Source organism: Petromyzon marinus, chromosome 49 (assembly GCF_048934315.1).
Source record: "Petromyzon marinus isolate PM22_M1 ecotype Great Lakes invasive population chromosome 49, UKy_Petmar_22M1.pri1.0, whole genome shotgun sequence".
In the NCBI taxonomy this organism is placed as follows: Eukaryota; Metazoa; Chordata; class Hyperoartia; order Petromyzontiformes; family Petromyzontidae; genus Petromyzon; species Petromyzon marinus.
In genome coordinates this window covers 793,989-818,560 of record NC_133715.1, presented here as the reverse complement: position 1 = coordinate 818,560, position 24,572 = coordinate 793,989, and the positions used below count along the sequence as shown (strand labels likewise).

At 47.6% G+C, this 24,572-nt stretch overlaps 1 protein-coding gene across 4 annotated transcripts in view; it reads left to right on the top strand.

Moving 5' to 3' along the window:
* LOC116952894 (uncharacterized) overlaps positions 1-23,869 on the top strand; it is a 152,011-nt gene extending 128,142 nt beyond the window's left edge. For 2 of the 4 annotated variants that reach the window (XM_076074571.1, XM_076074568.1), the window contains exons 4-11: positions 1,557-1,646; positions 2,789-2,891; positions 12,624-12,709; positions 13,730-13,926; positions 16,565-16,671; positions 17,325-17,466; positions 19,712-20,305; positions 22,394-23,869. In XM_076074571.1, coding sequence (XP_075930686.1) covers positions 1,557-1,646; positions 2,789-2,891; positions 12,624-12,709; positions 13,730-13,926; positions 16,565-16,671; positions 17,325-17,466; positions 19,712-20,305; positions 22,394-22,841 — 1,767 coding nt within the window. In that variant the 3' untranslated portion in view covers positions 22,842-23,869. The remainder of the gene's footprint in view (positions 1-1,556; positions 1,647-2,788; positions 2,892-12,623; positions 12,710-13,729; positions 13,927-16,564; positions 16,672-17,324; positions 17,467-19,711; positions 20,306-22,393) is intronic. The other 2 variants (XM_076074569.1, XM_076074570.1) reach the window with 2 other exon arrangements.
* The last annotated feature ends 703 nt before the right edge of the window (positions 23,870-24,572 follow it).

The window sequence follows — 24,572 nt, the reverse complement described above, 5'->3', positions numbered from 1 at the left end:
CATAACACCACAACCTTATAGCATGATGATCACCCATCAAAACACGGTATAGGCGGCGAGATGTTAACTACCTCGCCTGGTATGCAGGAGGACGTGGTTTCGATCCCAACCCCGATGCCTGTATATTTTGAGTTTGCATGTTCTCCCCATTCTCACATAGATTTTTCCCTGGTTCCTCTGGTTTTTCCCTCAACATTTAGAAACATACCTTTTGAGTATTTGGTTGCTATACATTTCCAAATGATAAGCCACTTTGTTATCATTTGTGGCCAGGTCGCTTGTGAAAAAGAGCTATATAGATAAGTGGGCCTTACCTATTAAAATAAAAAGTTTTGTTTATAGTTTAGGTTAACCCTGCTTAGCTTCGGAGATTTGATGAGATGAGTGCATTCTGGGTGATTTTAACAGGGCTTATTATTTCTATCAAGAGGGAATCACAGTCACTGTCATTTTTACCAGGGGTCCCCAACCCCCGGGCCAATGATGAACACCCCCCCCTCCCCCCACGGTCCGTGAAAAAATTGTCTTCCACGAAACCGGTCCCTGGTGCCAAAAAGGTTGGGGACCGCTGATTTATACCACGGTGTGTCATGATCGCGTCTCTCTGCCAGACCCTGTAGCTGTTTTGTGGTTGTCTACGTGCAGTGCAAAATAAGTTCAACATACATAGGACACCCGACCTCCAGTAACCTCTCTGACAGTCTCACCAACACCACTGTCTGGTGTTAGGTCTCCTGTTCCCCTCGGTTGTCGGACTCGCGGTGCCACTCCACTGCCTGTCTCAGTCACCTTCCCTTCTCCATCCACCCCCAGCACTAATCACATCTCCACTTGCCAATTACAAAAACAAAGGCAGAGTGGTGTCCTGCTCAATTGACCATTGAAGAGTTGGTGCCCATCTCCTGTTTACTGCCCTACAGTGGGGGCGAGTCTGTCCAAAGGTCAATCACTCTTTACCTCCCTACAAAGTGGTCGTCATTCTATCGACCCCGGAGGGATGATGGGCTGAGTCAATCCCTTCCCAGGATTTGAACTCATGACCTTCCATGCGACCGGCCTGCTGTACCACAGGGCCACTCGGTCGGATCTTATAACTCAGAGCAGTATGTGTGTAATATCTGCACCAAGACAAAACACTAAGTTGCTGTTAAAGACGCGCGAGTGAGCGGCTCAGCCGTGGCTCGGTTCGGGCTCAGGCTCAGGCTCAGCTCCATGGAAACCCTGAGCCTGGCCGGGGCCGTGCTCGGAGCCGGCTCAAGTTTGAGCACTTGGCTGTGAAGCTGGCTCACTTGAGCCAGAGCCAAGCCAGAGCCGAGCTGGGAGAATACCGGCCTGAGAGTGAAGCGAAGGACGGAGTGTGATTACGAAGCCATTCATCTCCCGTTGGCTCCCGCTCACGGTAACGCAGGCCAAGCAGTGCCAGTGTGGTGTAATATCTGCGTTCCTTAAATATGATTTGATAAAGGAATTACTTTGTATAGACCATGACTGTGTATATAGACCATTATCAGTATGACTGTGTTGGTAATGCATGCATGCCGATTTTGTCGTTTCAGTCCATGAGTGGCGTCCTTTTGGTGATCATGGCTGATGGGACGGTGTTTTACGTTTCACAGAACATCCAGCAATACCTGGGTTTCAACCAGGTACATATCGTGCACCAAGACAAATATTTATTGAAATTGTATTAGTCTTTCACGTGTAAGTTTCTTCGAGACTGAACTTGCATACCTCTCTGAGCTTGTGGAGAGGCTTGTTCCAACCAGAAATCTGAGATCTGTGACACAGAGCCTCCTTGTGGCTCCTCGGTGTCGAAGTTGCTTTGGAAGGGCGCTAATTCCTTTGTTTGGCTCCCAGGTTGTGGATGACCTCCCAGTTAACATCGGAGAAGCTGGTAGTTTATTAACATATTAAAACGCTGCTGAAGACCCATCTCTTTGGTCTCATAAAATTCCATGTGGGGTGATTTGTCCAACGGCTCGGCATCGGCCGTTGATGGTCGGTTTGTGCATGACACTCACTTTCGCGCTCGGACTGGGTGGTTCACAATCCGGGTTTGAGCGTTTCTAGTCTGCGTTTGTGGTCTTGGGGACCGGGTTTATTCGTTTCATAGCCTAGGATTGTGGGTTCATAGTTCGAGTATCAGGATTCTCAGTCCGGTTCTACAGCGTGTAGGGTGTTGAAGGTGCGGCATGCAGGGTGTCCATGGTGCAGCGTGTAAGGTGTTCAATATGCGGCGTGTGGGGTGTTCAATGTGCGGCGTGTAGGGTGTTCATGGTGCAGCGTGTAGTGTGTCCATGGTGCTGCATGTAGGGTGTTCATGGTGCAGCGTTTAGTGTGTTTATCGTGCAGCGTGTAGTGTGTTCATGGTGCAAAGTGTCGGGTGTTCATGATGCAGCATGTAGGGTGTTCATTGTGCAGTGTGCAGGGTGTTAATTGTGCAGTGTGCTGGTGCACATTGTGTTCAAGTGGAGTGCACCATGAACCCCATCTAATAAGGAAGGTGTTGCAGTGTTTAAAATTAGGCTAAAAGTGTATTTTACAATCTCTTTTATATATTTACAACTTTATATATTTTTTACTATTTTGCATATCTCAAATTTGAATGATGTAATGTTATGTTTACATGTGACGATTTTATTGTGAATGGCGCTATATTAAATAGAGTTTGATTCTTTGTAAACTTCTCGTTTACAACGGTGTCCAGGGTAACGATCTCGATGATGATGTGTCATTGATGACAATGGTGATGATGATGATGACAGTGTGCGCACGCATTGCTGCCCAGACGGACGTGATTCTGGAGAGCGTCTTTGATCTCATCCACGCGGACGACCGAGCCGCGTTCCAAGCACGCCTCTGCTGGGAGGAGACGGAGCGATGTGACTCTGGTAATGGACCACCACACCTCCCAAGTCCTCCGCGCGTAGTCGGCGGACGCGGTCATAAAGGAGCACATGGGGACAGGGATTAGGCAGCGGAACACGAAGAGGGAAGTGCTTCATCCTGAGCTGACCACGGTGGCTAGGAGACGTAATCTTCCTCGCCTGGTATGCAGGAGGTCGAGGGTTCGATCCCGACTCTGACGCCTGCTGCTGTATATTTTGAGCTTGCACATTCTCCCCGTGGTTGCGTGAATTTTTTCTCCTGGTCCTCCGGTTTTTCCCTTCACATTTAGAATGAACACGCGTTTAGAGTATTTGGCTGCTATAAATTTCCACTTGATGATAAGCCACTTCGTTGAGCTATCATTTGTGGCCAGGTCGTTTCTGAAAAAGAAGCGATTGGCTCAGTGGGCCTTACCTTGTACGTAAAAATGTATCGCTATAAAAATATATACAAATATATATTTATATACAAATATATATTTTTATAGCGATTTGTTTACCTTGCCTCTAATTTGCACTCCTCCACAATAGTTTTTTTTCCGTTAGATCGCGTAGATGTGTCGTTAAACCTGCGACCACCCGACACAGCCAATTTGCATGCCTATCATGTTTTTCTATTGTTTTTTTGTCATAACGTTCTGTGAAAAATAGCTTTAGAGCTCATCGGATTCCTCCAGTCTAAATAAATATTCTGATCTGACTCTGATTGGAATCACCCCAAATGCGCACAATCTCGTCAGATCTCAGGGAGCTGAGCGGTGGGGGTTGGACCTGGACAGTCTGCGGATTTTGGATACCACCGTGCATAGAGTACGTTGTCAGCAGGCAGCAGTGCAACCATTATTACAGGCGGTCCCCGCTTTTACGATGTTACGTACGTACATACATGTGTTGAACTTCTTTCACACTGCACGTAGCCAACCATGATAATTGGAGGTGCGTTCCTGGAAACCAAATTGTTGTAAATCGGATCGTCGTAAACCAGACCCCTGATTTTCTCATTGGCAGTAGAAACAGTCAAAACATCACTTTGTCGATCTGTTTTGCATTCTATCAGCCATATTTAACAGGTCTTAATAGGTACACATTCACAAAAAAAACATTCACTTGGTAATAACAAAAGCTCCACGCCAAGTGACGTCGAAACCAGACTGACTCTGTTCAAACGCGTTCACAGTTATGTCAGAAGATGCGTCGTGAATCGATCCATGGTGCCATTATATAAATGGCGTAAATCGGACTTTCGTCAACCGGAGACCGCTTGTACAGTTGTCCTGTATTATGCTCCAACATCTCTACTCCCCTACATTAGCAACTCGCGCTGACCAGAGTCGTGACATACGGTCAAGTAGTCCAAACGGCCCATATTGACATTTACTATAAAGCAAATGGAAAGGAATAATAATGACTACGTAGGTTTACTGTTTTTTAAACAGTGCGCCTTTGAGGATGTAGGCTGAGCTCCTTCATCATTTGTTTCTTGCTGGTTTGAAAACTTTTTTCTTGCATTGTCTCTCCCCGATAATAACACTACGTGACACAATTTTTGTTCCTGGGTATTAAGTGTTATTTCATGATTGCTTATGCCTAATAAGTATAGAAAATGGCTATTATTCCCCACAAATTTTTATTTTGTGACCAGGACTGATATTTTGAAATTTACCTATATTCAATGAGAAAACGGGCGAATTTGTGTCTTTTCATTCACATATAGTCAGAAAAAACAACATAAGAATAAGAATTAACATATATTTAAACTAAAGTAATACAAAAATTACTACAAAAGATTTAGAAGTGAGTAGTTTTTCGAGATTTACGATTATACTGTAAATCACTGTCATGAATCAGCCCCCAAATGTAGTCTCCCATCATGTTCTCGTTATACTGTCCTTGGTAGCGGCATTCACAGTCCAGTATATCCTGGTGGAAGCACTCGCCTTGCTCCTTCGAGTACGCTCCCATGTACTCCTTGAATTTATCAAGATGAGCATTAATGATATGGACTTTGAGGGACATCCTAGAGCCCATTGTGCCATAGTTCTTCACCAGAGTCTTAACCAGCTCCACATAGTTTTTGACCTTGTGATTGCCCAGGAAGCCACGAACCACTGCGACAAAGCTGTCCCAAGCCGCTTTCTCCTTACTAGTGAGCGTCTTGGGGAATCATTGCACTCCAGGATCTTCAATACCACGCTTGGATTATAATTATAATCCAAGCGTGGTATTGACATTGTCTCATGAAGGCATGTCTGTTGGGAAACGCTCACGGAACGCAGTACATGGCTCCATGCTAGAGATAGCAGCCTCTGAAAGGTGACCGTCACAGAAGAACTTCTGATGTCCTTTCAAACGCGTTCCACTAAGCCCCGCTCTCGACGTGTCTGTTGCATGGCAGTCAAACCGTATTTCTGTCCTCATAACTGGAACATGCTGAATTAAGTGAACATTTCTCAGCCCATCATCCCTCCGGAGTCAACGTAACGAGTACCACTCTGTGAGGAAGTCAACAGTAGTAGTCCTATGGATGGACTAACCCCTGCTATAAGAATGTGGAATTCCACCACTGGCTCTGCAGGGCTATGAACAAGATGAGCACCAATGCCTTGATGCTCATTTGAGCAGTAAATCACCTCGACTTTGCAGTGGAAATGTGATATGTATTTAAAGTCATCGTTGACTGGGCTGATATCATCATCTCGAGACATTTGAAGCTCCAGTTTAACCATGGCATCTCAACAAAACCTTGGGTCTGCTTTCTGACTTTACAGGACTGTGTACAAGCAGTACATCCACCATCGTGTGTGCTGGTACAGCAGTAGAAGGCTGCAGCGGAGTGATGTGAGGGCTACATTCACATCCAGCACAGATCACCAGAGGTCCATTGCGCATGTGCATCCCGTTTGACAATCCACTGCTGGGTGAATACATTCTGGTTCGAAGCCAGACGTTTCCATGATACGCGCATGGCACGCTTTGGAATGTGCCGCTTGCTGTTTCGTGCATTCACTGGTTTTTGCCCTATGGATTTACGTTCCACTTTGAGGGACATTTTCTGAGTCACGGCTCGGCCTCGAACACCAAGCGGCTCACCTCAGGCGTGAGACACTAGGTTGCTGTTAAAGACGCGCGAGTAAGCGACTCAGCCGTGGCTCGGCTCAGGCTCAGCTCCATGAAAATTTTGAGCCTGGCCGGGACCGTGCTCGGAGCCGACTCAAGTTTGAGCACTTGGCTGTGAAGCTTGCTCACTTGAGCCAGAGCCAAGCCAGAGCCGAGCCCAGGAGAATACCGGTCTGAGAGTGAAGCGAAGGACGGAGTGTGATTACGGAGCCATTCATCTCCCCTTGGCTCCCACTCACGGTAATGCAGGCCAAGCAGTGCCAGCACCCCCGGGCGTGCGCAGACACCTGAGCCTACGTGGGCGCGGAGAGAGAGGCACGGCCTGCAGACATTGCGGCACCAGCGCAGAGCCGCTGCACCAAACGCAAAGATCCCCCGTGTAGCCTACGTCGTTTGTTGGGGAAAGTGCTGAAGCAAGCACCTGTGAAGGCCGGTACGGTGCGCTAAGGGGCAGTGTGATCAGCACGATGCCCTGCCACCCTCGTCTCCCCAATGCTGATGTTTGCACACTTCGCCAGGTACTCATTTAATGCTGAGTTGACCTAGAAGAGACCCAGGACTGGTTCGGATATCATTAGCGACTAATGTTATCTGTGGACGTGAATCAAACCTACGTCGGCTGGTTTATAATGCAATTCGCTAACCACTATGGCACAGCTTCCCCCAGAATGCACCAAGTGCAGAGCAACAATCTTAGGAAATCCTGCAATGTGTCAGAGTGCATGTGTCTCTATGTGTGTGCTATTATTATGGTGGGGAGCGATAGTGTAACGGTTAGCGCGCTGCGCTATGAACCCGGCGACACGGGTTCGATTCCCGCTCACGGCCAACATCAGTGACGATTATCTGAACCGGTCCCGGGCCTCCCCTAGGTCGACTCAGCCTCAAATTAGTACCTGGTGCGGTGTGTAAACATTTCCACTAGGGAGACAAAGGCGGTCGGGCGTGGTGCTGGCCACCCACCCCCTCGTGTACCGATCCGGCCTTCATAGGTGCTCGCTAACAGCACTTGCCCCTATAGTCTGTTAAGGCTATATGGGGGATCTTTGTCTTTGTCTATTATGATGAGTGGCGGCGCATTGGTTGGTACCTTGCATTACGATCCCAGGCACCGTGCGAATTGTCGACCCTGCGCATAATTAGCCAGTAGCATTGGAACCTATTTTGCCCCTGCGAGGTTGAAGCAGCCTTAAGTCCAAGTTTCAATTTTTTTTAGTTTAAGCAGGTGAGACCAATATGTTACATTTGCAACAGTGATTTGGGTCAGCAATGTAACAAAACAAGTACAACAATTAAGCGCAGAGAAATCAGAACAAAACAAACAAATGGAAATGAGAGTAAAGATAATAAAATATAAATCAGAGCAAAACTAATCTTATAGAAATCAGAGAAAAAATCAAATATATAAATCAGAGCAGAAATTATCAAGTAGAAATCAGAGCAGCAATTATCAAATAGAAATCAGAGCAGATATAACTGCATTACAGAAGCATTTGAAAACTAAACCAATATTCAATAAAGTACATTCATAACTGAGGGCTATTTTGAAAAAAGAGAACTCCTTCCACGATTACATGCTGGCCACAGACACGTGGATTCCTGAGAGCGGTTTAAACAGTGCCGCCTGAATCACAGGGCTATATTTACCCGGTGTGACCAAGGGAGAATTGGATCAAAGTCATCGTTCCTCTGCTCAGACACGCACGAGGGAAGTTCTCATTTCCGCTGGCAGCCCCTAAGCCTCTGGCAGAAATTCCACATTCCAATGACAGAGGTCATTCATTCCATAGGACAATTTTAGTTGAGTGTACATATATATAATCCCTTGAGATGGAACATCTCATCCGCAAGGGCGTCCAGGGTGTCAATTGATCACCGTTGACTTTAACACGCAGTAGGCTTTCACGACCAATATTATCCATAGTAGAGGGGGTTTTATTTGTTAGATCGTCTAAATATAAATGTGTCGTTAAACCTGCCACCACCTGACACAGCTAATTAGTAGGGTTTGTCAAGTAAACATTCGCATGTTTTGTTTACATGACAAACCTTACTAACTGCCTGTGCCGGGTGGTGGCGGATTTACAACACATCTATATTAACGCGATCGAACCCTAAACCTTTTTTATGCTGCCGCCCCCTGCATCCTGCTTCCCGAAGGCTGGAAACCCCCTGAAGGACTGTGATGTGGCTGATGATGTCACCTAGCTCTGCCCAACCCCTCTCATCTAGTATGCACGTGTGGGAACAATTTGAACTTTCCCCCTATTTTCCTGTTATCCGATTCGGCAAGCACACACTACCCCTACGTGGGCTGCGTCAGTGCTAAATAGGCGTTCGCAACAAAAACACTTGTCCCCACTGCCATTATAAGACCAAACCGGGGATGTTGTCCACGCCTCCTGGTCTCATTGTGCAGCGTCGCTGGCAGGCAACTTGGACGGATGCTTCAAGTGCATCCTGAGTCACAGCCTGCCGCAGCGTGCCATCAGCTCCATCGCGCACCCGTGACAGCGCCACTGCATGGCTGGCGTGACGCCGAATCGAGGGCTTCAAAGGGGGAGCGGCGCTGTGGCCGTAGCTCGCGGGCGCTTGGGCGTTCAGGGGAGCGCGTGTCCATCGTTGCTACGTGATGTTTGTTCCTAATCCAGCGCTTCACTCTGGAAAGTAAGCAAACTGGTTTTCCACCCCAGCAAGAATGTCATGCAGGTGCCAAAATGCCTGCCAATCATTTATTTTCATTCATTATTTCATACCTTTACAGTCTCCGTATACAGTGACGGAACATTTTCCCGCCCTCCCACCGACTCTTCCTTCCACCTTTGCGGTGGCGGCGGTGGCTTTTGTTCTGCCCTCCCATCGGTGGCGCGTGGCCCGTGGCCCAGACGTGAACCGGAACCACGCACCCGCTGTGACCGCAGCCTCGCGGTCTGCACGTGCGCGCATGCAGGATCCGACTGCTCCAATCTCTCCCACAGGCGACGCGCAAATTGCCTACGAGGGGGCAATGCCGCCACCTCTCGGCCATCGCGCAGCTGCTCACTCGCACCACCTGGCAATCCCACCCTCCGGCATGTTACCCATCCAGGCACTTAACGCCAGCTTACACCCGTATTCTGAAAGCCGATGAGCCAAGACAGTAATAATTACTCATTTAAATTACAGACCTTTGTCAGTTCACTGCTGGATGAAGGCCTCGGCACACCGTATCGATCATGGGCGTTGTTTGACCATACTTCTCCCTGCTGGTCAGTGCGGGTTGTTGAAGGAGAGGCCATAGATGTTGCCCTGGCCAGGAATGAAACTCAGGTCGCCGGGTACATAGCACAGTTTGATAATCACTGCTTCACCATGACAGCGCAATAGACATCGTCGTATTTGCACTGAGTGATCCGGCTGGGTGGTCCTGTCGTTGGGGCGCTCGCCTCAGGATGAGAAGGGAATGAGTTCAAATCTCGACGAGGGCTCGGCACAGCTCATCTCTCTAACAGACAAACCAAGTTCCACTTTGTGGGAAGTCAACAAAGGTCCTCTGTTTAGCGACTCTGGCCTTTGCCATAAGAATGTGGAATTTCCACGAGTGGCTTCAAGCTGCAGAGATGAGTGCTGCCATCATTGGTTGTTTGAGCAGGCAGACATTTTTACTTAATAAATGAGTGCAGTAATAGTGGTCGTATTTACATGCTAAGACAGTCACTGAAAACCGGATCTCGCAGGACGAGTGAACCCACATGTCGACAAGTATTCTTGCAACATCCGGCCAGCCCTGACTTCCCTGCGTACCCCGGCCACAGAAGAAATGTGCTTACCAGGTTCACGAGGGTCGGTCCTTCCTCGCCACGTGGTGATGAATATCACCCCAATGCAGAGACATCTCGAGTAGCAGCTGTGGCCTGACCTTTGGAGCTCCGCGGCTCTGACCGTACCAGGGAATCGCACAGCCACTGCAAATGGCTCCTTCGTGAACGGAGTTTAAAGCTCGCATGGGACGCACAGCCTTGGTGTGTGGCTCCGAGAAAAGATGAAGACGTCGCCACGGCCACAGCCGCCGCTGATGCCACCACCGTATCGCCTTCCTGCCAACGCGTTCTACCCACCGCCAGATCCCGCAGCGACCTCCAAGATCCGTATGGAGGCTCTTTCACCATGTGCCCTTTGGTCTTCTCTTCCCATCGGTCACTGGATTTGTGGAGTCTGCTCCAATGCCGGTCTCAGCAGTCAGCCCTCCCCATCCTCTCGGAGGCCAATGGCTCCCACAACAGAGCAGTGAGACCCTGGGTAATATCTTGGGTACTCAAGGCAGATGCACCTCTCAAGAGGCCAATGACTCCCACAACAAGCAATGGATAGGAGGGACTACACCTGGAGTATTGAATATGATTCGGTCCCAGAATGCTTGAGCAATTTCATTCATGAAAGAGCCTTAATTTCTCATATCTATTAAACGACACACTTTCAACGCAGGGTGTGCCTTAGATTATTTCATTCACAATGAAGAAATAATTTAGTGTAATTCCCTGCCTAATGTGCTACATAAATAACCTACACCTTCATGACGTCTGTCGCTGGTGATTTAGTTTTAATCTAATTCACACGTAATGCTCGTATTTGTGTGCACGCTTCCAACATGCTTGCTTTAAAGAGAAAAGCGCAGCTGATTTGAACCTGCCTGAACCAGAGCAACACTGAGTACCTACGGAAGTTTATTCCCGAGAGCTGACAAGCAAGGGTTTAATATCAGTCATCAGTTGTACGAACGTTCCTTCTTGTAGTTAGGTGATTATGTGAGCATTGTCAAGAGATATCAACTTGTTTCACCCAATTTAGTTAAGCTTTTTTGCAAGGGCCTTCACCTCAAGGTCAAAAACCAAAGGTGACTCGGTGGCTGAGTTCGAATCACGCTTGGCCTCCCCAGTTACACCAGGTTCCCGAGTGCAGAAAGTGTATTTATTCAATTCGCCATTATGGGGGCAAGGGTTGGTGGATCACGCAGAGATCTCCAAACCCACTGAGCTGCAAGATCACCAGGTGACGGCGGGACAGCGTGTGGCATCTTTAGTCCATCTTTGCAGATCTCTGAGTGGTATTCCTGGCATGCATAATAATAATGTCATTTTATATAGCGTCTTTCATTAATTATCCAGTTCGGTACAAAAATACTAAAATAAAACCGTGCTACTTAGCTAAAAAAGAATACATAAATAACGATAAAACAATGCACATCAGAAGAAAAAATAATTGCAACGAAAATCACGGCTTATCTTTACTTATGACGGTCTCCTCCCAAACACAAACATCAATTAGCCAATATTCCAATGCAGGACCCTTCTGAAAGAGTCCTGATACTCGGTGATGCTTGAATAAATCGCATATTACGCATTTCAGATATATTCTTTGTTGATGCAATCGTTTGTATAAAGGAAAAAAATCATTTCACTGTCGGTGAAAAACCTTGCATAAGCCCAGACTACATGCAGACTCCAAGTAATAAGAATAATAATTAGCAGACCTTTTATAAATCCACTGCTGGATGAAGAACTCTCAACACTGTCGGTCACAGCATTGGTTTGTCCATACTTCGCCAGGCTGGTCGGTGTGAGTTGGTGAAGGGAGGGTACCCAGGACCGGGTTTATATATATTACTCGTCAACATTATAAGCCGTGGCTTCGAATCCAAATCAGGTCATCTGCTTCACAGTATAGTGCCCTAACCGCTGCACCTCTGCTCGCTTCAATGCAGAATTACATCTCACAATTATGGGAAGGGAATTCATTGTTTGATTATATTCTCTAGTGACTAGTGATTATTTATTCTGCATGATTTTACTATTATTTTACCCATTGTCAGTCTTTTGTTTGTTAATTATTACTTAATGGTATTTTTTAAAATCTTTAAAATAGTTTTGCATCAGACCCATATCAAACAGAGGGGTGTTTTGCCTATAAACGTCTGGAAGTTCACCAGCATTGGCTCAAACAACCCTGACTGATGATGAGACACTGAATGTCAAAAACTGGGGTAGAGTTTTGCTTGTGTTGAGAACCAACGCTGCTGACATTTGCACTCTAAAAAAACTATGTGGCTGATGGGATATGTAAAGTTTAACTATGTGGCTGATGGGATATGTAAAGTTTAACACGTAGGCTTTCGTAACCGATATGATCCATAATCGAGGTTTTTTTGGGTTAGATTGCGTGAATATAATTGAATCGTCACGGTGCTCGAATTGTAAATGTGTGGGTTTACTCTCCAACAAAGAACCGGTGTGCTCTACTAGTAACGAATCTGCACGTTTTGTTTACGTGACAACCCTTACTGATTGGCTATCGGGTTGTGGCGGGTTTAACGACACATTTACAGTTACGTGATCCAACCCCAAAAACCTCTATTAGGGGATGTGTAAAGTGTGCTTTTATATTTCATGTCGAAGGCTAGCTATGGGAAGTTACGTGATCCAACCCCAAAAACCTCTATTAGGGGATGTGTAAAGTGTGCTTTTATATTTCATTTCGAAGGCTAGCTATGGGAAGGAGGCACCTTGTCTGCGTATTTATTGTACATCTTACGAAGCTCCTGTCTGATACGGTGCTGATCTTGGCGCGGACCGTTTCTTTTAGGAGCACAATCGACGGCAGTGACTGAACAGCAACGCAACTTTTCCTGCCGCTTCCGCTGCCTGCTGGACAACAACTCTGGGTTCATGGTGAACAACAACCTCTGGGTCATCCTCACCGCTAATCGTAATCATCGTCATCAGGATTCAAATTGGAGTCTTAGGGCTGCATTGGGGCGCCATGATGGCGATATGTTAACTACCTCGCTTGGTATACAGGAGGTCGTGGGTTCGATCCGGACCCTAATGCCTGGAGTATATTTGGAGTTTGCATGTTCTCCCTATGGTTGCGTGGATTTTTCTCCGGGTGCTCCAAATTTAGAAACATGCGTTTAGAGTATTTGACTGCTTTCAATTTCCACAAGATGAGCCACTTCGTTGAGCTATAATTTGTGGCCAGGTCGCTTCTGAAAAAGAGCTATATAGCTCCATGGGTGTTTCCTAGTCAAATAAGAAATACTAATAAATAGTTGCAATTACTGGCGAAACGTTGTACTCAGATTTTAAATATTATGGCTTTGCTCTCCAACACACCGGTGTGCTATACTAGTAACAAATTGGCATGTTCTGGTTATGTGACAAACCTTACTAATTAGCTGTATCAGTTGGTGGCAGATCTGACGACACATATATTTAGGCGATCTAACCCAAAAAGCCTGTATTATGGATAGTTCATACAATCAATCCACCTGCCAACAAAGGTTTATTTTCCAGGCAATGAGCGTTTGTGGGTTATCAAGTGTTTCCAGAACATCGCCCAAATGTCATTTGAACGTATTGGTGGTACACCGGTGTGTGTTATAAAGAAAGCAAATTTTTACAGGAATTATTTACTTTTCGGTGATTCGCAACCCCCGCTCAGAAAATCTTGCGGGGTGAGTGTCAAAATCAGTTCTCGTGATGTCGAAGCAGTCGGAAGACGAATGTCAGTTCAAATGATACTTTTAGAACTGTTTTTTATGAGGACCGGTGTGTGTTACGCTGCACCGGTGTACGGCCGCGGAACGCCTATCGAACAATAGCTTTGGGGAGATGCTTTTGTTGAATCTTGAAGGGCAGGGAGTATCATTGGTCGCCCGTGTGGTCTTACCGTGCCACTCGTCCTTCCAGATGCTTCAGGTGCAGGGCAAGTTAAAGCGGCTGGGCAGCGGCGGCGTTGGCTCCCTGGGTGCAGGTGGTGGTGGACCGGCGCTGTTTGCCCTTGCGGTTCCGCAGAATCCCATGCTGCCCACGGAGCTGCGGCTCTGGAACATCATCTTCACCACGAAGCACAAGCTAGACTTCTCCACGCTCAGCCTCGACTCCAAGTACGGGGGGCCCACGTTTACATGAAACATTTTTTTATGCAGCCAGCTGCTCACGTGCCTTGCCCCATGTTCTTGTCAGCCCTGGTGCCACACACCTCTGCACCTGTCAAAAACCTCCTGATTAGCTCTAAATCATTGGTCAGTTGCCTCCTTATCACTCTTATATCGCTACTGCGAATGGTAAATGTTCCCATTTACATCGCTCGTTGATTCCTCCATCCATGTTGAGGAATCAGTCTACCAGACAGCGACTTCTCGTCCTTACGGTGTTCAACCACCATAATACAGGTCACAACATTTCTCTTTCTGCTTTTTCCCTTGCACTGCTCCACTTGAGAATGTCCTCCCATCATCTCTTTTCCCAAGCTCTTGTTTATAATCTTGCTCATTTCAAGAAATGTGTTAAAGCTTGTCTTTAACAACTCTGAGGTGCTGCTAGTTGCTGGCCTTCGTGACGTTTTGGGCTTGTCTCAGCAACTGTATTTCAAAGTGTTACCCAATTGACTTCAGCTTTTTCACTTTCTTGTTTCATAATTCTTGTCTATTACGACAAGATGTGTTCTTGCTGCATCCCGCTTCATGGAGCCTGAGGCCAAAAGACGGAAGGACTTCCGTAATGCCAGGAATGTGGTCGGCTTAAGTGTTACCGTAACTCCCATTCCATAAGGTGGTTAAGACGAATAAACCGTGAATAATTAGGAGATAACTTTGGGATTTGTCTGAACCACTTCGAACATCGATTGACAAAGTAAGAAAAAGTCAGTGGATAATTAATAACGTAGCTATTCGTCGTTAATTAACTTAGCTTCATTAGGAGACACGAATTTGCAAATATAAAACCTGCATTGTACATTAGAAATACCCATGATTAATACTTTCAAAATGTTTAACAATGTAACAAAAAACTACACCCAAACCCACTTCACAATATATCGTATAATCAAATCCCATGAATCAATGTGTAATACTGGTACATCTCGTCATTCAGGTAATCAGGGGAGCGAGCCTGCTGGGAGGTGCCAGAAGGAGGGCGTAGCCAGAGGGCGGGGGGAAGGCCACGCTAGGGGGATAAAAGGGCAGCGCGATACAGTAAAGGGTCGTCATTGTGGGTAACACTCGGTGGGTCGGGTCACGTCGTCTGGTTGGGATCTTCAATAGCCTCGCGTGTAGGGGGTTACATAGTGTCACACAGTGGCACACAGTGGCACACATTATAGAACACGTCCCGTATGGGAAGTGTTAATAAAAGACTCGCCTCAACTCACTTAGTGTGTATGTCTTTATTGAAGCACTAGAAATGTAATACAGACCAAGGCCTGACAATTTGCATGATCAACTAGGCCTGAAGCCTGTTAAAACAATTATTAACATCAAAACAAGGCACGACTAAGACCCAACCACGTGCGCAATCAACTGGGCCAAAGCTCATCCATTTGCATGATCAGCTAGGCCTGTAGCCTGTTCATCCATTCATATAACACCACATTATTTACGTATTACCTTTGCACATAACACAATATTACACTGGAAATATTGCCAAAAACTAGGAATTTGAGTTTGGCATCACAAACCTGTAATGAGATCACACCGGGTCATGACTCAGCCTACAGATATAGCATGCCCCATCCTGCTCTCGAACAAATGACTACACCCCATGTTGTGAATTCGTTTTTAGTAGAAATGATCAGTTTTAACTTTATTGACTTCAAGTATGTATTATAAATAATATATATCTGTGATTCATCCAACATAGAGGGGTTTTTTGTGGGTTAGATCATGTAAATATAAATCTGTGAAACCCGCCACCACCTGACACAGCCAATAAGTAAGGTTTGTCACGTAACCAGAACATGGCAGTTCGTTACTAATACAGCACACCGCTGTTTTGGAGAGTAAATCCACAACATTTACAATCAATCGCACAGTAAATCACACAGTATTCTGCATTACAATGGACTACTTCAGATTTAAATTCAAATATTTAGCTCCGTGTGAATGCGACCTACCTCAAGTGCCCAATGTGGCTGTGAGTTGAAAGTTACATGATTGTTTACATGCATTCATTTGAAAGGGAAAAGCCCAAATGTACTGTCCCTCTGCTTTTAGCGAATCACGATTCAGTCCCGTCCACACTGCCATTACGCAATCTCAGTCCGCATTGTAACTATGCGATCGCATGCACCATTTATCGCGAACATAACCACACCTAGTACAGCTACATGGGGGACTTTCATGGTGGCCATGTTGCACGGATGTTGAATCCTTGCTGCCGATTAGCTGGTGCAATGGGAGTGATGATGACGTGATCCCTAGCAATCGCTGCCACGCCCACAGGGTTCTGATCTCACTGCAAAACCGATATTTGTATTGTTTTCTCTTACTACATTTTAGATCTGCAGGGTGGTGCAGTGGCGGCCTCACAGCAAGAAGGGCCCTGGGTTTGATTCCTAACGCATTCTCCCCCTGTTCTGCATGGGTTTCATCCGTGTCCTGTGGATATCCTTCCATAGTAAAAAAAAAAACCCATACAACGTAACTGGTATTTGTCCAAACATCCGAATGCTGAAAAAATTACGAAAATGTTTAGAATTTTCTGTACCCAGGTCCGTGCTGGCCATGTTGCTTGCATCCCACACAGGGCCCGGCTGGTGATGGGCTACACTAGTGTGGAGTTCCGGAGGCGCAAAGCGGTCAACTTCCAGCACCTGGGCGACATGCTCTACTTGAAGGCAAACAACTTGATACGTGAGACGCGCACCACTGTTGAACATCTCTGCCGTCGTAAAGAAAACTTACATTTCAAAAATATATAGACATTAATATCCCTATCTGGCACACAATGTTTAGTTACACCTCTCAATATGGCTCTCGCTACAAGCACAGAGGGTTTAACCGTACACTTGTTTGGCCAGGAAAGCCTGACCGTGTCCCAAAACTCTCTTTGAGGGGGGTGTTCTGTTAAGTTTCTATAGTAGGGGGGGCAGTGATTGCCTGTGGCTGTGTGTTTCCACATTAAGTATTTTTTTTCCAAATTTTTACAATTTGAAAAAAAAATTGGGACCTTAACACCAGCTCGCAATTGCCTACTCTCCTTCTGACGACATCACAGAATCGTTTACGTCCACTTTTAAGTGTCTGGTGAAAGTTTTATGCCACAGATTTGAGCCCACGAACCTCGGTCTCACGACATGACCGCACTATTTTGAATGCAATTTAGAGAATAACATAAAATAAAGATCCTGAGGATAGGGTAAACCAGACTCCGGGCTATGAACATTGGCCCCATCCCTTGAAGCCGGGTCCGCACCGCCCGCACTAACGATGCGGCCGCGAGTCGTCAAGAGGCCTCGGGTGGCGTGGGTCGTGACTGCTGTCCGTCCCGTTGACGTCCCTGGTAGTGATGAAGAACGGGGAGAGCGAGCCCGTGGTTTTCCGCCTGCTCAGCAAGCAGGGCAAGTGGCTCTGGGTGAAGGCCTCCGCGCGAATCATCTACCGCAAGGGCAAGGCCGACTTCATCATCGCCACGCAGTTCTTGCTCCGGTACCGCACGGCAACACGTTGCCATTTTTTTCCGCATGCGTCCGGTCGCACGTAACGACATGCATTGCTTTTTTTTACTTATCCGTTCAAATATTTTGCAGGGAAATTACATTGAGATTGGACATTTTGCTTTCAAGGGCGTCCAGGGTGTCAGTTGACATGTACATGTCAAACATGTGGCGAAATGTACACATTCCTCAACACATACACTCACATTTTCACACTGATACTCATAAATATACACACAAAAGTCCAAACACCCCGTATAGTCTGACCAGATTGTTGGGGCAAGTGCTGTTAGCGAGCACCTATGAAGGCCAGCACCACGCCCGGCCGCCTTTGACTTCCTCGTCACGATGTTTATACACCGCACCAGGTACTCTGATTTCACCCAGGGGAGACATGTATCACTGGTGTTGGCCGTGAGCGGGAATTGAACTTGGGCTGCTGGATTCGTAGCGCAGCACACTAACCGCTGCACTACCACTCCCCATATACAAAAACAAAGATTCCCCGTATAGCCTTAACATACTGTTGGGGCAAGTGCTGTTGGCGAGCGGCACCTATGCCGGAACGGCACGCAAAGTGGTGGATGGCCAACACCATGTCCGGCCGCCTTTCTCTCCCAAGTGTAGATGTTTACACACTGTACCAGGTACTCATTTTAGGCTGAGTCGACCTAGACGAGTCCCGGAGCCGGGTCAGATAATCGTCATAGGTGTTGACCGTGAATAGTAATGGAACTCGATCACCGGGTTTGTAGCGCCACGCGCTAACCACTACACTACTGCTCCCCACACACACTCACACACAGCAAACATGCAATCACACGTACATACACACTTTTCATTCCATTACTCATACAGCATGCATTTATACGGTGATTATCGCACCCAATAAAAAACGCATCAACAAATACTGAACATTAATGATGAAATGTAGCCTGTTCACCTGGAGTGCACTCTCGCTGTGACGCTGACCGCGATGCGTGTGGGCAGTATGGGTAGTGTGGGCAGCAGAGAGCAGTGAAATCCATTGTTGCTATGCACTACGCTCCCGCGCCTACATTAAGGCATTTTCCGCCAATTAATGAGCGTTGGTATGTGGGAGGATACCGGAGTACCTCGAGAAAGCCAACGCGTCTGATGGGGACAACACTCTATCCTATACAGATGGAACAAGTGAAGTTCTCACTGCTATAATTTTCCACATGATAAGCCACTTTTTTGAGTTACGATAGCTGGGTCGTTTGTAAAATAAAAAGTTTAGTTTGTAGTTTAGTTTAAACCTGTTTAGCTTCGGAGATTTGATGAGATTAGGGCATTCTGGGTGATTTAAACAGTGCTCATTATTTCTATCAAGAGGGAATCACAATCATTTCCATCGATGCCATTGTGTCTCTCTGCCAGACTTTGTAGCTATTGCATGATTAGCATAGTCGGCTACTTCCGGTGTGAAAGAAGTTCAACATATACATGTGAAGTTAGCGACTTCCGATACACGTTGTGTAGAAGGTTTCTTATTTATTAGGAACACACTGGGCGATACATGTATGTAACGCAGCTACACATAGCCGACCCTATCACACAACCCCATTGTGGGCGTCCAACTATGCAGTTGTCCGAATAGCGCAGCAACGGCGACGATGAGAGCCTTGAAGAAGATCAGCCACGTGGTCGGACGACGAAGAGAGATGATGGCGAGCAGCCAGGACCCGGCACAGCACCGAACCTCTGGTTCGGTCCCCCTTATATACGCCCCAGCGCGGCCAAGCCCCGCCTCCGGCCACACCCCCTTCTAGAACCTTCAAGCAGGTTCCCGGAGCTTCCCGACTGACTCTGCCTTTCACCTTTACCCCAGATATGCCCCCCTCGTAATTAGGCATTACGTTATATACCCATAACCGCGATTACCCCTTCAGGCTGACAGGTGGCACCTTGTCATTACACATACATACATTGTTCCAGCGAGCCAGGGTATGGCAATCTCGACGCCTATGGGAAGGGAGTTTCACAACGTCTGTGCGGCGATCCACTTACCCTCGCTGCTGCCTCCACAGTGATGGATTGCAGTCCACATGCATAGTTACCACCTCCGTTTGATGGATTCAATGTCATTTATTTTTTTACGATTAAACAAACACACACGTGTTGCCAACTGCAACACGCGTGTGTTGGCAAAAGTGTGCATGTCGTTACCGACTCAAATCATTGTTCCTCAGTGGTGCGTGCTCGTCTCTCGGCAGGGACGAAGAAGGAGAATATTACCTGAAGAACCGAAATCCCGAATGCAAGTTTGATGTCACGGGTGAAGCGATTGATGTCTCGCAGATCCCTCCCATAAATTCCCAGCAGCCCAAAGCCAAACTGTGCCGCACCAGCAGTGATAACAGGAGCATCAGTGGTGGCAACAAAGCCGGCCAGGAGCTTACAAAGAGATTGACAAGTAAAGCGAAAAAGACGGACAGGCCAAAGAATGGCACCTGCGTCACTGCGGAAACCCCGTTGACTCTGCGAGACACTAAAACCTCCCCGTACATTGGAAAGTCGGCCCAGGAAAAAAGAGACATCTACCACCGGGCCGGGACCTTTCCAAGCAGCCTTTCTTCAAGCAGTAGCCCCGACTCGTCGGAGAGCTTCCCCTCCGAGTGGGAGGAGCGTCTGACCGACTCCTCGACCCTCCCGGACGACGCCTTGGCGAGGGGCAGTCCCCCCGGTCGGGGCTTGTCAGAAGGAGTCCCAGGCTTAGGGCTCAGGGATGGGGCGAGTGGACAGCTCGGGCTGGTGGAGCACGCTGGGAAGGAGGAGAGGGACCGTGGATTCCTCAGCCTCCTGAACAGGTAAAAAGTGGGGGCAGGGGTTTGGGTTCATTTTATCCGTGTTGAAGCCAGAAATCAGCACATCCTTTAGAAGTGAACGGCCGTCCATCCATCGCTTCCAGCCAGCCAGCAAAACTTGTAATCTAATGTAGAGCCCTGTCTCTCGCCACTTTTCTCTTTCCTTCTCTGTGCTCTGTATCCGAATTTACCTCAATTTCTTGCTTTGTCTCTGTTTTTATGTTTCTCTCTTCCTCTGTCACATCTTTTACCTCTCCCTCCCTCTATAATCCTCTCCTCTCTCCACTCTATCTCACCCACTTCCCTCCCCCCTACCTCTCTCCCTCTTCCTCTCTCTCTTTCACCTCTCGCCCTCGCTCTCCTTGTCCCCACCTCTTCCTCTTGCCGTCTCAATCTCTCTTGCCTCTCCCTAGCTCCTCCCTCGCACTGCTTGTCTCCCTTTCACGCCGTTTCGCTCTCTCTCGCTTCCCCCTCTCTCGCTTCCCCCTCTCTATTGCATTTGCGTGGGATCCACAGCGCGATGACCGGGTGACGTCATCACGCAGATGTGTGCTGTGACATCGCCGCTGCGGCACTTGCACGCCAGCCAGCCAGGAATCCAAGCAGGAAGCAAGCCAGCAAACGTTTTTATTGCATATTTTATTTCAGCAAGGAAATCGCTTGAGATGGAATATTTCGTTTGCAGGGGTGTCCAGGGTATTTATTGACATGCTCACACACAATAACGTGGTGACAGGTGTACAGACATTTGAAATCTGTAACGTAATTTGTACTTTGAAGACCTCACAAAAAGTCACTCGCAGCTCTGCCAGCCGCAGAGCCAGGCTGCATCTCAGTCCATCTGGGGATTGTTTCTCGGTTTTGGTTTCCAACCCCCTGTCTGTCGTTTCCCTCTTTGCACGCTGGGGATTTTGTCTTTCCCTCCTCTGTGGTTGTAAAGCACCTTTGAGACACCGTGGCAATCACGTTTTGAATAAGTACAAATTCTTATCCTTAAATTGTTTGTTCATGAGAAAAGAATCCTCTCACTTTTAGGCGTCGTGTTGTTGTGATGTCGCCGTGGTGTGATGGGCACACTGTCAGTAACGTCGCCGTGTACAGCCAGTCGGTCGGCTCTTTTCTCGTGAAAATGCTTCAAGCTCGTGTCATACTAAATTCACTCACCCACCTCGCGGTCTGTCGCCACTGCAATCACTCTTCTACCATCGCTACCGTGGTTACTGTTCCCGTGGACTTGATTCCTCACACCCACGGTGAGGAATCAATCTATCAGACTGACTCACTGTCATCTCGTCCACACTGTTCAACTACTTAATGGGTGTCTGTTGTGCAGGTAATGTGTGCTTTGCGCGGATGTGTGAATATGTTTTCTATGGTGTGTGGGAGCGGTGGCGTAGCAAGTGAGCGTGCTGCGCTACGTACCTGGCGTAGCGCAGCGTGCTAAGGACACGAGTTCGATTCCCACTCACGACCAACACCAGTGGCGATTATCTGAACTGATCCTGGGCCTCCCCTCGGACGACTCAGCCTCAAATGAGAACCTGGTGCATTGTGTTAACATTGCCACTGGGAAGACAAAGGCGGCCGGGCATGGTCCTGGCCCCTCACCCCCTTATGTGCTATGTCAGCCTTCATAATTGCTCGCTAACAGCACTGGCCCCAATAGTCTGTTAAGGCTATATGGGGGAATCTTTGTCTTTGTGCGGTGTAGCAGTTAGCGCGCAATGCTACGAACCTGGTGACCAGAGCTTTATTCCCGGGCTTGGCCACCAACACCAGTGACGAATTATCTGAACCGGTCCTGGGCCTCCCCTTGGTCGACTCAGCCTCAAATGAGTACCTGGTATGGTGTGTAAACAACGCCACTGGAGGGACAAAGGCAGCCAGGCGTGGTGCTGACCACCCACCCCCTCGTGTGCCACTAACAGCACTTGCCCCCACAGTCTGTTAAGGCTATAGTGGGCATCTTTGTGTTACGTGCATGTTTCTGGAGCGGTAGTGCAGAGGCTGGCTCGCTGTGCTTCGAACCCAACGACCCGCGTTTGATTTCTGCTCAAACGTTACATGGGGGCATCTTCGTCTTTTGTACAGCAGACACGACATGACGGGCTTGGACGTGGTCGAGATGCTGGGCATGGATACGATGGAAGCGCTGGACGAGGGTGACATCACGGGCAGTGATCGCGTCTCCATGGACGAGGTGCTGGAGGGGGTGTTGCGAGACATGGATGGCGCCGTGGGCCGCTCCGACGAGGAGGCCCTGCTTCACCCGAGCCTCGTCGAGGGCCTGCCGCCCTCCGTTTGGATGTTCCTGCAGAGCATGGACCAGGCGACCGCCACTCGCTGTGAACAGACGGTGCCTCAGCTGTCCCCCGAGGGCCCGACGTCCGAAAGTCCCTCCGACGAGCGGCTGGACGTCATCAGCGGCACCGACGTGGACCCTTCGTTGGAGCTTCCTGAGGACCTGGGACCCCTTAAGTCCACCGTTAGAGCTCTGAACACATGCCCGGTGCGAGGCATTATTAAAGAGCGCAACTGAAGACTGGCGCGGCTTTCGAGCACCGCTTGTCTCTGCTGCTGCGCTCCTCTGTCGTTCGTGACATCGGCCTCAACAGCCAAGGCAGTGGGCGGTGTTCAGGGTGAGAGCGATAGATCGCGTCGGTCATCGCTCCCTGCCATGAACGCGACTGCGTGCGAACATTTCCGATCAAAACTTTCAAAGGTGGACTTTTTTTATCACATGAGATATGGGATCGAGTTGTACTGTTGCACCCCGTTTCCACAGAACTTGAGGCCATACTCAAGTCTCCACATTGTGAGGCAACTCAAGTTGGCTTCCCAATCCAGGCCGGGGCACAAAATTTCACGGACGATTGCACTTCCTGGGGCTGCCTCATCCAAATTCCGCATCAGAATATGGGCCGAGCGGTTAATTATATTTTAGGGAAAGACCTCTCCAATTCACTCGACACTAACTCGAGCGGCTCTGAAAGCCTCGGACACCTCAAATTCTGGGAAGAATGATGGGAACGAGGTGTGTGAAATGGGCAGCTTAAAACTCTCGACATACAGTGATGAATGACAAATGACTTGATTCGGTTGCGTATGGAATGATAATCAAGTTTTGTAACCTATCATTTTTTCGTAAATTCAGGGATTCAGAATAATTACACGCGACTACATTGACCTTCCATGAACAGTGACCAAAAATGTTGTGCCTTTTAACTTTTACGAATGTTATTTCGCGTGCTGTTATAGATGTAATATATACTTCTTCTACAATGTATTCCTCGGTCTGGCGTAAAACAGGGCGGCTGTTATATTTCATTGCCTTTTGTTTGCTGCGTAGAGGCGTTCTAACTCCAGCTGACTCAGCTTTGTACGCGCTTACCACAGCCAATGCAACCGAGAAACCTGTACAGTGCTATGCTCTTGTGTAAAGTTACAATAATGAGCATGTGATGCAGTTGTAACGAAACAGATGCCAATGACAATACGAGGACACATTTTGGCGACTGTGTAACTGCATTGACATATCTCATCAGGAATATACACTAACTCCCAAAACATCGTCTGGCATTGTTTTTTTCATATTTAAGGGATTTGTGAGAGTGAATGGAACCTTTACCGGGTACAAAGTTGAGAGCTCATTGAGACAATAATTGTAATCATTCAATTGAAATGATTGTTGTTCATAGTTTATAAACGATCATTGCCTATGTTATACTTATTCCCACAAACATTTTATTTTATATTCGTGTTTTACAATCACTGATTCAGTTTAATTTACAGCTGTCGATCCGCTGCTGGATGAAGGCCCTCCCCGCTTCGATGCCGGCGATGAGGGTTGCTTTGGCCATACTTCACAGTGTCGTAAACGTGCTATATGCGTAGTTGTACACGAATGTGGTGCCCTGCGTGTGTGTATTAGTGTGTGTGTCGTGTAGGGTGGGGAGCGGTAGTGTCGTGGTTAGCACGCTGTGCTATGAACCCGACGTCACGTGTTCGATTCCCGCTCACGGCCAACACCAGTGACGATTGTTTAACACGTAGGCTTTTGCGACCAATATTATTCATAATAAAGGTTTTTGGGTTAGATCGCGTTATTTATAAATGTGTCGTAACCCTCCACCACCCGACACGGCCAATCAGCAAAAAAGTGTCACGTTGACAAAAGACAAAAAGTTCATTACTTTAGCCCAGTCATCATCCAGCTCAGAAATCCTCTCTTATCAAGACGCTCATACATCGGGCTAAAACAGTTTCAGAT